The 18,816-nt window shown below is 40.8% G+C and overlaps 1 protein-coding gene across 2 annotated transcripts in view; it reads right to left on the reverse strand.

Moving 5' to 3' along the window:
* The window catches only part of USP16 (ubiquitin specific peptidase 16), a 181,268-nt gene that overhangs the window by 112,639 nt on the left and 49,813 nt on the right, over window positions 1-18,816 (reverse strand). For both annotated transcript variants that reach the window (XM_053705988.1, XM_053705989.1), the window contains 6 exons: window positions 7,865-7,998; window positions 6,737-6,824; window positions 5,524-5,605; window positions 4,312-4,403; window positions 2,546-2,602; window positions 77-235 (listed from right to left, as the gene is read on the reverse strand). In XM_053705988.1, the coding sequence (XP_053561963.1) occupies window positions 77-235; window positions 2,546-2,602; window positions 4,312-4,403; window positions 5,524-5,605; window positions 6,737-6,824; window positions 7,865-7,998 (612 nt within the window). The remainder of the gene's footprint in view (window positions 1-76; window positions 236-2,545; window positions 2,603-4,311; window positions 4,404-5,523; window positions 5,606-6,736; window positions 6,825-7,864; window positions 7,999-18,816) is intronic.

Raw genomic sequence — 18,816 nt, forward strand, 5'->3', positions numbered from 1 at the left:
TGCTGCTGTACCACACCTTGTACAATACATTTGCTATGATTTAAGTATATGAAAAGCCACCCTAACAGTTGCAAACCTTTGACTGTTTCTTTGCTTGTTTCTTTGCCTTTTTCTGAAGGTGTTTACTTGTCCCAGAAAACTCATCATTCTTTTCTTTTACATAACGGTCATCTTTCTCTTCTTCCATCTTTTCATCAACAACTCTGCAGGTTTTAGGAGAATTTTTTTTCACTAGCTGAAACAGATTGCAATTGAGATGTAGAAGTTTATATTTAATTGGTTAACATAAAGCTATCGATCTGTATATTCTTTTGTAAATTGCAAAATTGTAGGCAGCAGATATTTGAAGATTGCTATTTATAAATTAAAAAAAAAAAAAAAAAAGATTTGCTTTTTGTTTTTTTAAAGTGAATGTCTGGTATCTAAAGGGGCACTTTCATTTATTAAACTTTACAATGAAGCTTCTTTTTTTTTTTTACTCAACAGAGGGTTCTGGTGCAATTTTTTTTGTGGACCCCCCAAAGGTTACTCAGTAGAAAGGAATAGCAATAATATAAATAGATAGATAGATCTGTAACCAGCATTAATAAAAAGACCGCCCTGCATTAGAATAGTACACATTCGGCACATGCCTATGTATCGACTGGCTGCTTTGGGCCCCCCAAGCACTTGATCCCTGGTGCCACAGCGCTTCCTACATCAATGGTAGTTCCGCCCCTGGGAAAGCAGACCAGCGATCCTCCCCACATAGCTCCTGCTGTAGTTAGCAGATCAATGACGAATCCGGCTTCCTCATTGATCTGCCAACTACAGCAGGAGCTGCGGGTGGAGGATTGCCAGTTTACTTTCCATAAAACAAATATAAGTATTTTAAAAAAGAAGCTTTATTTAGTTTAGTTGTTTTTTTACCATAACACATGTATATAATATTTAGATATGCACAGTTTTAATCAGAGCTCACTTTCATTTTTTCTAAGGATACTGAAATAGCAAAAGATGCAGAAAAACATTTCTTTCATATTGGCAAGAGCCCATGAGCTAGTGACGTATGGGATATACAATCCTACCAGGAGGGGCAAAGTTTCCCAAACCTCAAAATGCCTATAAATACACCCCTCAACACAACCACAATTCAGTTTAACGAATAGCCAAGTAGTGGGGTGATAAAGAAAGGAGTAAAAAGCATCAACAAAGGAATTTGGAAATAATTGTGCTTTATACAAAAAAATCCTAACCACCATTAAAAGGGTGGGCCTCATGGACTCTTGCCAATATGAAAGAAATTAATTTATCAGGTAAATTCTTACATAAATTATGTTTTCTTTCATGTAATTGGCAAGAGTCCATGAGCTAGTGACGTATGGGATATCAATACCCAAGATGTGGAACTCCACTCAAGAGTCACTAGAGAGGGAGGGATAAAAATAAATAACAGCCATTTTCCGCTGAAAAAATAATCCACAACCCAAAATAAAAGTTATTCTCATAATGAAAAGAAAAACTTAAAACATCAGCAGAAGAATCAAACTGAAACAGCTGCCTGAAGAACTTTTCTACCAAAGACGGCTTCTGAAGAAGCAAATACATCAAACTGAATTGTGGGTGTGGTGAGGGGTGTATTTATAGGCATTTTGAGGTTTGGGAAACTTTTCCCCTCCTGGTAGGAATGTATATCCCATACGTCACTAGCTCATGGACTCTTGCCAATTACATGAAAGAAATAAGCATTAACCTCAAAATTTTAGAGCAATATTTTACAAAATGCAAAACACAGATGCTCTAAGATTGTATGATGAGTAAGATATTTCCCTAATTCTCTTTCTTTCGTTACTTTGTCTTATGTTACTACCCAGTAAAAAGTAGGTATGTGTAAAGTTTATTAAAGTGCAACACAGAAACATCTGGATTCACACAGATCATTGTGTGTTGCATTTTAACACTAATATATCCAGCTCCAAAAATAGCCGAATGCTGCTGCTACCCTTGGTCATATTTGGTATTAAATAAACGAATATACTAAAATAAAGAATTTTGCACACCTAATAAAAAGACATTTTATTATTAAACATAGGATCCAAAAAGATATATTTAAAGGGACACTGAACCCAAATTTTTTCTTTCATGTTTCAGATAGAGCATGAAATTTTAAGCAACTCCTATTATCAAATTTTCTTAATTCTCTTGGTATCTTTATTTGAAATGCAAGAATGTAAGTTTAGATGCCGGCCTATTTTTGGTGAACAACCTGGGGTGTCCTTGCTGATTGGTGGATAGATTCATCCACCAATAAAAAAGTGCTCTCCAGAGTTCTGAATAAAAAAAAAAAAAGCTTAGATGCCTTCTTTTTCAAATAAAGATAGCAAGAGAACGAAGACAATTTGATAATAATAGTAAATTAGACAGTTGCTTAAAATTGCATGCTCTATCTGAATCACGAAAGAAAAAATGTGGGTTCAGTGTCCCTTTAATTTAAAAGTAATGTTTTAGTGAAATTTGATTTCTGGAGGCAATAAATTTGAAATCCACAGTTTAAACACTTTCTTACCGATTCATCCAAAACAGGTAGAGATAGGTCAAGAAAAGGCTCATGGACTAAAGATACCTATGGAAACAAATACTTACAATTAGTTATCTATCTATATATAGTTATCATAGTTATCTATATCTACAAAAAAAAATATATGGGGGGGGGGGACCACACTACTGCAAAGCTTATTATTATACCGAAGAACTCAGCTAGGACAGATTTTAAAATTAGATTTCAATAAAATAATCTCTTGTTTAAAAACTTATTTCAACCCCATTTCACCACAATAGGGCCTTTATTTCTAGATTTATTTTTTTATTATATACAGTGACCTGAAACTTAAAGACTGGGTAGCAATCCTCCTAATCTATTAGTAAACAGATTAGTCTGGTCAAGGTGGTTATAGTTCTAAACTTTCACACAGAGGTGCCATATAACCCTCATTTAAAGAAATGTTACCAACTGCCAACAAATACAAATCCATAGCTGTATTAGTGTTTGACGTAATATCCAAAAAATATTTTACAACTGTATAACATGACCATCTTTTTAACCCACAACCAAATGAAGACTTTTAAGCAAAGGTAGATTTGCTCTATTGCACACTTTACAAGGAGCAAAGAAGCAGAATGTCTGAAGAGTTTTTAGTTAGAACAGACACTGTTTGGTAGCTGCATTTTTTCCTGAAAACCTTTCTTCTATGTAATTTTATTCTGCGATGGTCTCTTCATGAGTGTGCAAGAGGAGCCAATCTCTTAACATATGTTGCTGTTAATAGGAGTATATATCCCATGCAATATGTACTTGACATTCACTCATGCACATATCCAGTACAAAGCCACTCACTGATTAGTCCTCCAAGATCAGCTCTGGGAGTGTGCAAAGGAGCAAATCTCGATCTATCTAGATAAATATTAAAAAGGATTTTCACTATGCCAAAAGAAAACCAGCAAGCCTCAAGGCGTAGAAGCTAAAAAGTTCTTTATTGGAGATTAGTAAAAACTGCATAAAAGCTTATAACCCAAGCATCTGGGGTAGGATAATAGATCCTACGCGTTTCGGCAGCCCTCTGCCTTATTCATGGACTTACAAATTAAGGTGTCAAAGCTCCTTAAATACACCTGAGCCCCCAGGTGTTAAAACCCCATTGAAGCAAATTTAAAGGGATATTACTTGTGTTAAGCAAAAGCACACTAACACGAAATCAACAGTGAAACATGGACAGTTGACAATAATACATAATCAAAGATGGAAAGAAAATTTGTTATTCCCCCATATTTAAAGCTCATTGCATAAACATATATACATATAAATCTACACATAACAGCATCTTAATTTGTATATAAAAGTTACAACACAATGAAGATAATAACTGTAGTGTTGAAAGCCAACAAATAGATGCAAGTGCAGATATTGATTCTGATATTAATCATAGTGTGATAATGAGCAAACGGTTAACCTAAACTAATAACTAACACAGATTATTTACAATATGAATAGTGAGGGTAGTGCGCTAATTAATATGCATATCTATGCTCATGAATATGCGCTTTTCATCATATCAGACCCCAAGGATTTTCACTAGAATGTAAAGTGAACTACTGAATAATCAAGTTGGAAAGAATTGGACTTAAATGTAAATATTATAGGATCACATGTAAAGTGTCATAGTTCAGAATAGCACATTGCTCGTAACTGCCCAGTATGTGCATTTCTGTGTACAACAGCAATAAATATATAGCATGGGCGCTGTAGTTCAAATATTTACACACAAGGTTACTTACTGTATGACACACTTCACACATAATTGTGCTAGTAAGCTCTCCCCCAAACAGACAATCAACAAAGTTTGGAATTGTTCTTCGTTTCTCACAATCTGATAATCAAAAAAAGTCCAACATTAGAGGTTTAGCATTTTATGGAAAACTGCAACTTAATGTCCAGCTGCTGTTTTTAAATAGTGCAGGTTTACATGGCTGTTAGGGAGAACACAATACAATACAATACAATACAAGTACAATGTATTAGATTTGCTTTGAATGAAAAAATAATCTTAGTGTTACCATAAAACTTTATAGTGCATCCATACTTAGTCAGAAGATCAAACTCATACCCTATTAACACATACACAGGAGCACAGGATTATTACTCCTCAAAATTGTATTTAATTACCGTACTATTAAGATATATTATGACAAGATAAGTCCTCATCTTGCTATTGGATGCTTGTTTTAAACCAGCTTTACCCAGCGTCAGAGTGAGCTACATTTAGTTGAACAGCGTGATCGGGGACACGCTGTGATTGGACAGAGACCCAGAGGCACATGTTTTTTTTTTTTAAACTGTGGCACCACATGTAAGGGAAGTAAACTTTTGGAGTGTTTTTTCACAGGTACGGCTATCCTTATGTTGCATATGTAACATTTATTACAGTGTTTACTGTCCCTTTATCTGTAGTATCACAGGCAACCTTTAAGCTTACATGCTGATTATCTTGTAAATAAGTCATGCTAGAGACTGGGTAACCCTGGCTTGTAGCAATAGTTCATGATAAATGGTTAAATAGCTGGTGCTAAATTCTACACAATCCTGCACGGAGGCAGTTCACAATAACAGTTGTAATGCTATAGTAATACAGGTCCATGTTTCAGTATATACAACGTAAAAGGACATTGCCTCCCCTTGTGTTCCCAAATATTCATTTAACCTTCTGGAGTGTATTCAATTGTTTATAAGCAGCCCCATTCCCTCTGCCATTTAAAATAGCCCTTTTTGCCTGCTGAAACCACCACCTATACTGAAATTTTCAATGCTGCTGTATTGACTATAGAAAAGCTATGTCTACAAGCGGCAGCAGCAGAAAGCAACCTCTCAGTGAATAAAGGTTAGATAGAGAGACCACCCCATTTGAAAGACTGCTCCAGCAGCAGCTTTCAATACAATTACAATTACCTGAGTACATTGTCACCTTTTGCATAATGCATGTATACACTCACCTTTGACTTTCTTTTTAACTTCATCTTCATCTATATTTTCAGAATTTTCAAGTAATGTCTTTGACATTGCTGCACTTATTCTCTACAAAACAGTGGGGGGTGGGGATCCTTTATTATTTATGATCATCATAAGATAGATTGATTAAATTAGCCTGCACATAGATAAATTACTGACTGCTCAGTTCCTAGAGAATAGTTTATTATTTTGCTGCCTGTAATATATGCAGATAGGCTGAGCTACCATATGTAGACAAAGAAAAATAAGCAAATACAAAAGTTAAATACATGATGGCCACTTTATTTAAAGGTACACAACCACCTTGGTATAGAATAGTCTATTTTTCTGGCGGAAGAAATAAACTATACAGAAAGGTGTGGAAAAAAAACAGATTACCCAGAAAGGGCTAGCATAACATTTTAAAACAAACTTTCCAACTTTACTTCTATTAAAATGTTGCTTAGTTCTCTTGGTATCCTTTATTAAAGAGTAAAGCAAGCTAAGCTCAGTAGCGTGCACGTGTGTTTAAACATCTAACAGCAGTTTTTACAACAATGTTTATGGCAATGTTAGAAGAAGTTTCAAACACTTCTGCCACAGAAGGCTAAAGACACGTGCGCACTCCTAAGTTCCTATCAGCCTACCAAGATTTACTCTTTAAAGGATACCAAGAGATAACACAAATTTGATAATGGAAGTAAATTGGAAAGTGGTTTAAAATTCCATGATCTTTCTGAATCCTGAATGTTTAATTTTAACGTTACTGTCCCTTTAAGTTAATGTATATCTTTTATGACAGCAAACATATCAATTAGGAAAAGCATGTACTTAAATATGAACATCTTAGTAGGTGTACTGGCACCAACATACGTTACTTAGACATAATTCCATACAGGTTATCTTAGAATTGCATACAGGCACAACAGGTTATTTTATGCATTTTCTGATCGGATTTTCACTTTATTTTATAATAGAGAGAGATCGTTCATGCACTATTCACACTTTGTTTCCAGCAAGAGACAAAGGTAAAACTATGATCGAGTGTTTTCTTTCTCTCTTTTCTTTTTTTTTTTATTTCTTCTCTCTTAAACTGATACAATTGTCTTAAGGATTTTTGTATATTCTGCATTGTATATAACTTGGAACATAAAAAAAAAAAAAAGGGATTTACTGGACTGACAAATCCTCAATGCTTATTACTTATGTTACAAATACCTGAATTTCCTCTCCTCTCATACCGTCCAACAAATAACGAAGTAACTCCTGGCTGTCTTGCTGCTGGTAGCCTTTAAACCGTATTGCTCTGATAAATACAAAAATAAAAATGTATTATAGTGACAAAAGCATTCTATGCAACTTATAATAGTCACACCATACAAATCTTAATGAGATTATTATACATGTATAATATTGGATGGGCAGAGAGCTACAAATATGGTGCTCAAAGTGGGTTCACCCAAGCTGGTCTCACATTTAAAATAAATAAATCTAAAAATGTTAGTGCAGCATGTGATTTCAGAGGGAAGGGGAAGTTTATAATATCTCACTTCAGTAGATGTCGGAAATAAATTTGACATCTCACAGAATAGGGAGTAGTCTTTATCCAGTCTTTTGTGAGAGAAAGAAATCAGGAATTCTAATTTGTATATAGCAGTGATGGCAAACCTATGGCACACAGAGGCCAAGCCCAGGTAATAACAGTTCATGCACCCTTCAGACATTCGCCATACTGGGTGTGGTGGATGTGACCAAGAGCGGCAGGCTGCAGCAGGTGGGAGTGACTTGTGGCGCACCAGCAGTGGTCGTTAGTTTTGTGCTCATGAGTTTATTAAGAAGGCAGAGAAACAGCCCGAGGAGGGGGGAGATGTGGACAGACGGTGAGCTCACATGGGACATGTGGCTGCAAAAGTGAGGGCTGACCACAGGTTGTAGCCAGTGACAAGTCACATAACATGGCGGCTCAAGGGTTAACATGTGTCCCTTTTATAAATGCTGCACAGCCGGACAGATAGGTCAGCATGCTAAAACACTGTGGCTGAGCTCTGTAGCAACCCAAGGGTTGCAGGTTCGATCCCCAGCGAGGTCCACTCAGCCTTTCATCCTTCTGAGGTTGATAAAATGAGCAGCGCCTTGAGACCCTTACGGGTGATTAGCCGCGCTTTACAAGTATACATTAACCCCTCTCATGTTTCCATTGACCTAAACCCTGATACAATTTTATAATGTGGCAGAGGCCAGTTTTAGAAAGGCGTTTTGTTACATATGTCACTGAAATCCAACTACAGTGTGACAAGCCAATTACTTTTCTCCAGACATTATGGTACAATTATGGTACATACTCACTTTTTACAGACCTGAGAGAAGAGCTCTTTTGGGGTAACAACCCCTTTCTTTGTCTCCTGCATTTCTGTCAGGAATTGGCACATTGCTAATGTCAGGGGACCTGGCTGCTGTTCTGGATTCACCTCTAAATGTGACTAAAAATACAAAAATAAAAGTGTACGTTACCAATAACCATGAGGAAGATACATAAGATACATTTAGGTTTCTGGGTATTGGTCAATGCTTCGTATAAACAAGTACACATTGGTAAGTATGTTGCAATGGTATATTAGCCATCATTATGAAAAGGGCGTGGCTTCCAATCACTCTCCTCCTAACCCCCACCTTCACCATTCCAACATAATCACAACCTTTCAATTTTTAAAACCCACGGAAGCTTGTCTACATCACCGTTCTGTTGGGATTCTCAGTACCGTTCAACTTTCTCTATGGCACATTAGAGTAACATTAAACTCTACATGTAATCACCAAATAAAAACTTAAATTATGCTTACCTGATAATTTCCTTTCCTTCTGTATGTGAAGAGTCCACAGCTGCATTCCTTAATTGTGGGAAATACTGAACCTGGCCATCAGGAGGAGGCAAAGACACCCCAGCCAAAGGCTTAAATACCTCCCCCACTTTCTCAAAACCCCAGTCATTCTGCCAAGGGGAACAAGGAACAGTAGGAGAAATATCAGGATGAAAAAGGTGCCAGAAGAATAAATTTAAATTTAGGGCCGCTCATCGGAGAACACGGGCGGGAAAATAAAAATATAATAAAATTATCAGGTAAGCATAATTTAAGTTTTCCTTCTTATATTGAGAAGAGTCCACAGCTGCATTCCTTACTTGTGGGAAGCATATACCCAAGCTCTAGAATACACAGAATGCCAACGGGAGGGGAAAAAGAGAGGCGGACCCTAATCTGAGGGCACCACAGCCTGCAAAACCTCTCTCCCGAAGGCTGCTTCAGCAGAAGCAAAAACATCAAACTTTTAAAGTTTGGAAAAAGTATGTAAGGAGGACCAGGTAGCCACCTTACAAATCTGATCCATAGAGGCCTAATTTTGAAGGCCCAAGAGGAAACCCCTGCTCTCGTAGAATGAGACGTAATCCTCAGAGGAGGCTTATGTTCCGCTGTCTCTATGCTAAACGGATGACACTCCTCAGCCAAATAGATAAGGAAGTCAAAGAGGCCCTCTGAGTATCCAAAAGACAAAATTAGCAGAGCACAGGAAAGCACTTAGAAAGTAAAAGAAATTTATTGGCAGCAGGTAAAAATTGCTTGCAAGCACAAGAATAAAACGGTATGATGCGTGTCGGGGTTACGCCGTCATCATATACCTCGGGAAGAGGCCCTCTAACCCCCACGCTTCCCGGAAAAGAGAACAAACAGAGAAAGAAGTTTGTCTAAATTCCTCTGTGGAATGAAGATAGAACTTCAAGGCACAAACCACATCCAGAACTACGTTGTAAACGTTCCTTCGATGAAGAAGGATTAGGACATAAGAAAAGAACCACAATCTCTTGATTGATGCTGCGAATTGACACAACCTAAGGAAGAAAACCTAACTTGGTTCGTAGAACAGCCTTTTCAGCAAGGAAAGCCAGATAAGCAGGGGCACATTGCAAGACAGCAATCACCGATACTCTGTGCACAGAAGCAATCTATTTCATGCATAGGCTCAAACTGAGCCCGTTGCAAAACTTTAAGAACAAGGACTAAACTCCAAGGATGAGCATCAGATCTAAACAAAGGTCTGATCCTAACAGAGTCTTAACGAATGACTGCACATCTGGAAGCTCAGCAAACCTCTTGTGCAGTAACACAGACAGGGCTGAAATCTGTCTCATCAGGGGACTTGCAGAAAAGCCCTTCTCCGGTTCATCCTGGAGAGCAGAATAAGTAGGTCCTCCACACCTTATGATACATGCGACGAGCAACCAGCTTACAAGCTTGAATGAGTAAAAATAACTCAGAAAACCCTCTTGGCTAGGACTAAGCGGTCATTCTCCATGCAATCAGCCTCAGAGAATCTAGACATTGATTAACAAAGAGACCTTGGTCAGCAGGTCCCTGCAACAAGGTAACTTCCACGGAGGAGATGACGACATCCCCACTAGATCCACAAACCATATCTTTCACTTACTCCTGCTCTTGCTTGATTCGAGCCACTACACGAGTAAGTAGTAGTAGTAGTAGTAAACGGTCGAAAAAAAATGCATTAGCGATGCCTTGGAGGTTCAATCTAATTTATCTGTTAGCTCAGCCTGAGGATCCCTGTACCTCGACCCATATCTGGGTAGCTTGGTATTGAGCTGTCATAAGCTCTTTCTTTTGAAAATCTCCGCAAACACTTTAGGATGGAGAGACCATTCCCCTGGATGAAATTATTGTCAGCTGAGGAAATCTGCTTCCCAGTTGTCCACAACCGGAATGTGGATCGCTGACAGCTTCTCGTTCCCCCCCTGATGGTTGATGTAAGCCACCGAGGTTATATTGTCTGATTGGAATCTGATAAACTGGGACAAACCCAGCAGAGGCCAAGCCTTCAGAGCATTTTATATTGCCCAAGTTCCAAAATGAGTTCGGGAGGGAGCTTTCCTCCTGAGTCCATAGACCCTGTGCCTTCCTGGCACCCCAAACAGCTCCCCATCCTGACAGACTCACAACCGTAATCACAATCACCCAGGATGGTCTTAAGACGGACGTCCCTCAGGACAAGAGATCCGGACAAAAACACCAAGAGAGCGATTCTCTCAATCAGTTGTCCAGAAAAATCTGTTAAGACAGATCCGAATGATCGCCATTCCACTGCTTTAGCATACACAGTTGCAACAGTCTGAGGAGAAACCTGGCAAAGGGAATGATGTCCATGCTGGACACCATGAGACCAAAAACCTCCATACACCAAGCCACAGATGGCCTTAAGGGAGGTCTGGAGGGCAAGACATGTTGAAGATAGCTTGCAACGTCTCTGGTCTGTTAGAAATAGTCTCATGTCTATGGAGTCTATTATAGTACCCGGGAATTCTACCCTGGTACTTGATATAAGATATATCTTCCAACCATGGGATTGAAGAAGACAGGAGAGATTCCGAATGGTCCACTCTTCGCAAAATTTCTTGGAGCCATAGCTAGAACCAACAGAAGTGCAATAAACTGGAAGTGCTGGTCCAGGAACGCAAACCTTAGAAACTGGAAGTGGCCCTTGAAGGGAGCATCCTTCAGATCTATCGTGGTCATGAACTGCCCTTCTCAAACAAGGGGAAGAATGGACCATCTTGAACGAGGGGACATATAAAAACTTGTTTAAGCACTTTTAGTCCGGAATCAGACAGAAAGTTCCCTCCTTCTTTTGGACCATGAAAAGGTTTGAATAGTATCCCAAACCTCTCTCTGCGATAGGCACCGGGACAATAACTTAAGAGGACATATCCCGTACGCACCCCAGAAAGGCTTCCCTTTTTTCTGGTCAGGAAGACAGGTTTGAGAGGAGGAATCTGCCCCTGGGAGGCAGAGACTTGAAACCTATCTTATAACCCTGAGCTATGACCTCCAGGACCCATGGATCCTGCACGTCCCTGAACCAAGCGACTGAAAATAGCAACAGTTTGCCCCCCCTACACGATCCAGAAGAGGATCGGGGACTGCCCATTCATCCCGACTTAGCCTCGGCGGGCCTCTTGCTCCGCTTGGATTTATTCCAGGACTGAGCCGGCTTCCAAGAGCTCTTGGTTTGCTCTGGCTTAGCGGAGGACTGCTGACAATGGGCTTTATCAGAACGAAAATTGTCCCTTAGACTAGGAGGGCACCCTTGCCCCCCTGTGACCATTGAGATATTGAGTCCAGGCCTGGACCAAACAAAATCTTTCCCTTAAAGAGGAGTGAAAGAAGTCTAGATCCGCAGAACATGACGTCAGCCAGAGCCCGACTGGCCTGAGCAGAAATCTGAAGCCTTAGCATTCAGGCGAATAATCTGATTAATAGCATCACAGAATTAGCAACCCTCAAGGCCTTAATTCTTTCCTGAATAATGTCGAGGGGACCTCTCCACCCAGATCAATCCTATAAGGAGTCGCACCCGTAGGTAGTTTCTCCAGCAACCGTGGCAACAGCCACTGCCGGTTGAAACAAATATCCTGTATGTTGAAACATCTTCCTTAACACAGTTTCCATCTTTTATCCATGGGCTCTTTAAACGAAGAGCTATCCTAAAGCGGAATAGCAGTATGTTTAGCAAGGGTGAAGATAGCGCCATCCCTTTAAGGGACAGAACCCCACAACTCCATTGAGAGTCCTGGACCGGGAACAAATTCTTAAAGGAAGAAGAGGGGGAAAAGGAATCCAATCCTGTCCCATTTATTCTTAATAATGTTCACCATCTAATAGGAGCAGGAAAGGTAAGGTACCACCCTGTCCCCAAACTCTATCCAATTTAGGAATCAAATGTTCATCAGGCAATTTTGGCCTCTGGAACCTCAGAATTCACTAAAACTTTCTTTAGAAGAAAGTGCAAATTCCTAAAACTAAAGTCTGGTTCCTCCGCAGCCGGAGGTTTAGAGGCAGCAGACTACAATCCAGAATGTTCATACTCTGAAGTCTCAGAAAGAACTTCATCCTCGGATAACCTTATTAGTTAAATACAATAAATCATCTGATGTACTCTGGGAAGGAGTCCAATATGTAACCTTTCGCTTGTGCTTGACAGGGCAAGGTAAAACATTAAAGGCTGCAGACACCGCCATCTGAACTGCGCAGTAACGTCTGGTGGAAAAAAGGCCCCCTCCAGATGGAGGGTCAGCAATGCTACGGGAAACTGCATGTGTAGAGAGAGAAGAAAGTAGGGTACGCACCTCACTGGATGACAACTACTCAGAGGTGGATGGCTCAGTGGTATAAAACATGTTTGATATCACATTATGAAGGCATATGGAACATAATTGAGAGGGTGGATCTAAGGCCTCCTCACAATATAAACAGGAATTACTCTTTAGGAATAGAGGGAGTACCCTTTCTAAAGTAACAGAATCCTCCGTCGCTAGTGCAATAATCGGAGAACTATTGAAAATAAAACAATCTTATTTTATTCACAAAAACGGCACCCTTATACCCCAATGGCTGGGGCATTCACCACCTCCTATGACTCAGACAGTACAGAGATTTATGACTCCTCTCTGATAGACACCCGGTCAGGAAAGAGGGAATGAAAACTGCACAATGCAGGACTGTCTCTGCTATGAGAAAAAGCGCCCCAAACTTGTAAGCTGCACAGCTCTCAAAGCGAAAGTGAAACCTGTATATTCCATAACAGCCTATGAGCCCATAACATCTCACACATAAAAGCAGCATAAAATCAAACATATAAGATTAATCTGTTCAATAATCCCATTTAGGAGATATTAACCCTTGATTCTATATAGATAAAAGGAGTCACACTTGCATTATCATACATGTATAAAAAATGAAACGATCTTACCAGAATCTATGCCATGGAACAGTAACACAGTCCTTCAAGCTTGACAGATAGTAGCATTGCTTCTGACATGGACTTGAGTGAAGAAAGCAGGCAGCGAAACTTGTCAACGCTGATTGCTTATGGAGCTGGGATGGTTTCACTGAAAGACTCTCCCTGCATCTCCAGACTAACTTTCACCCATGCTCTCACTGAGAGGCTGACAGGACTACTTAAAACTCCAGTCCCATCTCGAAGAGTACTACCCTCCATAAGAGACTACTCTTAAAATCTTCTGACACTTCTCTGCCAACCTCCTGTGACGAAGGGCAAAGAATGACTGGGGTTATGAGGAAGTGGGGGAGGTATTTAAGCCTTTGGCTGGGGTGTCTTTGCCTCCTCCTGGTGGCCAGGTTCAGTATTTCCCACAAGTAAGGAATACAGCTGTGGACTCTTCCCATATTAAGAAGGAAAATGAAATAAAATGAATAGAAATAAAAAACATTACAAGTAAATTGGAAAGTTGTTTAAAATTTTAACCCCTTAGTGACCAGACCACACTTTTTCTTTACATTTCTGCGGTGTTTGCGTTTAGCTGTAATTTTCCTCATTTACTGTACCCACACATTATATACCGTTTTTCTTGCCATTAAATGGAATTTCTAAAGAAACCATTATTTTCATCATATCATATATAATTTTACTATAAATTTTCACTTTTTCACAAACTTTAGGTTTCTCACTGAAATTATTTATATATATATATATATTTTTTTTATGCAGGGTAGTATCCCCCTTTACCTTCCAACCTCCCTGACCCCCCTAAACAGCTCTCTAACCCTTCCCCCTCTAACTCTTAGGCGCCATCTTAGGTACTGGCAGCTGTCTACAAGTACCCAGTTTCCAGTAAAATTGGGCTATTTTCTGGAGAAAAAAAAAAATGTTTCTTCCGTACTGTAGCTGCTCCACTCAATACCCTACCCCCCTCTCAGATCCGTTTCCCAAATCTCTATTTTACATGTTATTGGTCACTATGTTCCATAGTGTAGCGGTCCCACCCACTCCCACCCCCTCGCGCTCACTCCCGGACCACAAAACACACCGAAAAATTCTCCAGCGATGGGCCGCCCACCCGCCTACCTGCTATGGCTCCCACCCACCAACGATCAGCACCATCGCTGGACGATGCAGAGCGGGCCACACAGTGTGGCTCTCTCTGCATCAGATGCTTAAAAAAGGGTATTGCAGGATGCCTCAATATCGAGGCATCACTGTAATACCCTGAAAGCGTCTGGAAGGGATCACAATCGCTTCCAGCGCTTGAAAACCCTGAGGACGTGCAGGGTACGTCCTTGGTCATTAACCATCAGTTTTTGTAGGACATACCCTGTACGTACTTGGTCGTTACGGGGTTAAAATTGGTTCTCATGCAGGTGTTCTACAAAACAGATGGCCTCATAGACTTACATGCTAAGGGGGTTCAAGGGGATGACAGAGGGAGGAGAAAAATCAAGATAAGAAAATGCTAGTGTATATTGTATACATCCCTGAACAGTAGAGTCTTTAAGGAGTGCTTGAAAGTTTGAAAACTAGGGGAGAGTCTAGTGGAGGAAGGCAGAGAGTTCCACAAGATAGGGGAGAATTTAGATTAGTCTTGTAGACGGGAATATGAGGTGGTTACAATTCTACAAATCAACATTGTACACAGTGATTATTTAGCTAAGAGCACAAGCTTACTTTGATTTGTTCTTAAAAGGGACAGTAAACCCAAAAATTTTCTCTTTCATAATTCAGGTACAGAATACAATTTTAATCAACAACCTAATTTACTTCTATTATCTAATTTGCTTAATTTTTTAGATATCCTTTGTTGAAGAAATGCACATGGGTGAGCCAATCACACAAGGCATCTATTCACAGCCACTAAGCATATCTAGATATGCTTTTCAGATAATATCAAGAGAATGAAGCAAATTACAAAGTTGTTCAAAATTGCATGCTCTGAATCATGAAAGAAAAAAATAAAACAGAATTTATGCTTACCTGATAAATTACTCTCTCTTACGGTGTATCCAGTCCACGGATTCATCCTTACTTGTGGGATATTCTCATTCCCTACAGGAAGTGGCAAAGAGAGCACACAGCAGAGCTGTCCATATAGCTCCCCCTCAGGCTCCGCCCCCCCAGTCATTCGACCGACGGTTAGGAGAAAAAGGAGAAACCATAGGGTGCAGTGGTGACTGTAGTTTTACAAAAATAAATTTGAACCTGACTTAATTGCCAGGGCGGGCCGTGGACTGGATACACCGTAAGAGAAAGTAATTAATCAGGTAAGCATAAATTCTGTTTTCTCTTACTTGGTGTATCCAGTCCACGGATTCATCCTTACTTGTGGGATACCAATACCAAAGCTTTAGGATATGGATGAAGGGAGGGAACAAGTCAGGTAACCTAACCGGAAGGCACCACTGCTTGCAAAACCTTTCTCCCAAAAATAGCCTCCGAAGAAGCAAAAGTATCGAATTTGTAAAATTTGGCAAAAGTATGCAGTGAAGACCAAGTCGCTGCCTTACAAATCTGTTCAACAGAAGCCTCATTCTTGAAGGCCCATGTGGAAGCCACAGCTCGGGTGGAATGAGCTGTAATTCGTTCAGGAGGCTGCCAGAAGGAAAGAGAGGTAGCAGTCGCTTTCTGACCTCTCCTCTTACCAGAATAGACAACAAACAAGGATGATGTTTGTCTGAAATCTTTAACTGCTTTTAAATAGAATTTTAAAGCCCGAACCACATCAAGATTGTGTAATAGTCGTTCCTTCTTCGAAACTGGATTAGGACAGTTTCTCCTGGATTAGGAGAAGGAACAATGATTTCCTGGTTAATATTCTTATTAGAAACAACTTTCGGAAGAAAACCAGGTTTGGTACGCAAAACAACCTTATCTGCATGGAACACCAGATAGGGTGAATTACACTGCAAAGCAGATAATTCTGAAACTCTCCGAGCAGAAGAGATAGCTACCAAAAACAAAACCTTCCAAGATAATAACTTAATATCTATAGAATGTAAAGGTTCAAACGGAACCCCTTGAAGAACTGAAAGAACTAAATTAAGACTCCATGGAGGAGCCACAGGTTTATAGACAGGCTTGATTCTAACTAAAGCCTGTGCAAACGCTTGAACGTCTGGTACTGCTACAAGCCGCTTGTGTAACAGGATAGACAGAGCAGATATCTGTCCATTTAAGGAACTAGCTGACAATCCTTTCTCCAATCCTTCTTGGAGAAAAGACAAAATCCTGGGAATCCTAACTTTACTCCACGAGTAACCCTTGGATTCACACCAACAAAGATATTTCCGCCATATCTTATGGTAAATTTTCCTGGTGACAGGCTTTCTGGCCTGGATTAAAGTATCAATAACTGATTCAGAGAACCCACGCTTAGCTAGAATTAAGCGTTCAATCTCCAAGCAGTCAGATGCAGAGAAACTAGATTTGGATGCTTGAATGGACCCTGTATTAGAAGATCCTGCCTCGATGGCAGTTTCCATGGTGGAACCGATGACATGTCCACTAGGTCTGCATACCAAGTCCTGCGTGGCCACGCAGGCGCTATCAGAATTACCGAAGCCTTCTCCTGTTTGATTCTGGCTACTAGCCGAGGGAGAAGAGGAAACGGTGGAAAGACATAAGCTAGACTGAAGGACCAAGGCGCTACTAGAGCATCTATCAATGCCGCCTTGGGATCCCTGGACCTGGATCCGTAAAGGGGAAGTTTGGTGTTCTGACAGGACGCCATCAGATCCAATTCCGGAATGCCCCATAGCTGGGTCAGCTGAGCAAAAACCTCCGGGTGAAGTTCCCACTCCCCCAGGTGAAAAGTCTGACGACTCAGAAAATCCGCCTCCTAGTTGTCTACTCCTGGGATGTGAATAGCAGATAGGTGGCAGGAGTGATCCTCCGCCCCTTTGATGAATTTGGCCTCCGCTAGTTGAGGCCATGCCTGGAGCGTATTGAATATCGCTCTCAGTTCCAAAATGTTTATCGGGAGAAGAGATTCTTCCCGAGACCATAGGCCCTGAGCTTTCAGAGAGTCCCAGACCGCACCCCAGCCTAACAGACTGGCATCGGTTGTGACAATGATCCACTCCGGTCTGCGGAAGCACATTCCCTGAGACAGGTGATCCTGAGACAACAACCAGAGAAGAGTCTCTGGTTTTCTGGTCCATTTGTATTTGAGGAGACAAATCTGCATAATCTCCATTCCACTGTTTGAGCATGCACAGTTGTAGTGGTCTGAGATGAATTCGGGCAAAAGGGACAACGTCCATTGCCGCAACCATTAATCCGATTACCTCCATGCACTGAGCCACAGAAGGCCGAGGAATAGAATGAAGAACTCGGCAAGTAGTTAAAAGCTTTGACTTCCTGACCTCTGTCAGAAATATTTTCATTTCTACCGAGTCTATTAGTGTTCCCAGGAAGGGAACCCTTGTGAGCGGGGACAGAGAACTCTTTTCTACATTCACCTTCCACCCGTGAGACCTTAGAAAGGCCAGAACAATGTCCGTATGAGCCTTGGCTCTGTGAAAAGACGACGCCTGTTCGTCTAGGTAAGGTGCTACTGCAATGCCCCGCGGTACCGCTAGAAGGGACCCTAGCACCTTTGTGAAAATTCTGGGAGCGGTGGCCAACCCGAAAGGAAGGGCCACAAACTGTAAATGCATGTCCAGAAAGGCGAACCTTAGGAACTGATGATGATCTTTGTGGATAGGAATATGTAGGTACGCATCCTTTAGATCCACGGTAGTCCTATATTGACCTTCCTGGATCATCGGTAAGATTGTCCGAATGGTTTCCATTTTGAAAGATGGAACTCTGAGGAATTTGTTTAGAATTTTTAGATCCAGGATTGGCCTGAAAGTTCCTTCCTTTTTGGGAACTACAAACAGGTTTGAGTAAAATCCCAGTCCTTGTCCTGCAATTGGAACTGGGTGTATCACTCCCATTTTTAGAAGATCTTCTACACAGCGTAAGAACGCCTGTTTCTTTGTTTGGTCTGAAGACAAACGAGAAATGTGGAACCTTCCCCTTGGAGGAGAGTCCTTGAATTCTAGAAGATACCCCTGAGCAACAATTTCTAATGCCCAGGGATCTGGAACATCTCTTGCCAAAGCCTGAGCAAAGAGAGAAAGTCTGCCCCCTACCAGATCCGGTCCCGGATTGGGGGCTACCCCTTCATGCTGTCTTGGTAGCAGCCGCAGGCTTCTTGGCCTGCTTACCCTTGTTCCAGCCCTGCAAAGGATTCCAGGTTGCTTTGGGCTGGGAAGCGTTACCCTCCTGCTTTGCGGTTGCAGAGGTTGAAGCAGGTCCGCTCCTGAAGTTGCGAAAGGAGCGAAAATTAGCCTTAAACGGTCTATCTTGTGGAAGAGCATGGCCCTTTCCCCCAGTGATATCCGAAATAATTTCTTTCAATTCTGGACCGAATAGGGTCTTTCCCTTGAAAGGAATATTTA

Source organism: Bombina bombina, chromosome 3 (assembly GCF_027579735.1).
Source record: "Bombina bombina isolate aBomBom1 chromosome 3, aBomBom1.pri, whole genome shotgun sequence".
In the NCBI taxonomy this organism is placed as follows: Eukaryota; Metazoa; Chordata; class Amphibia; order Anura; family Bombinatoridae; genus Bombina; species Bombina bombina.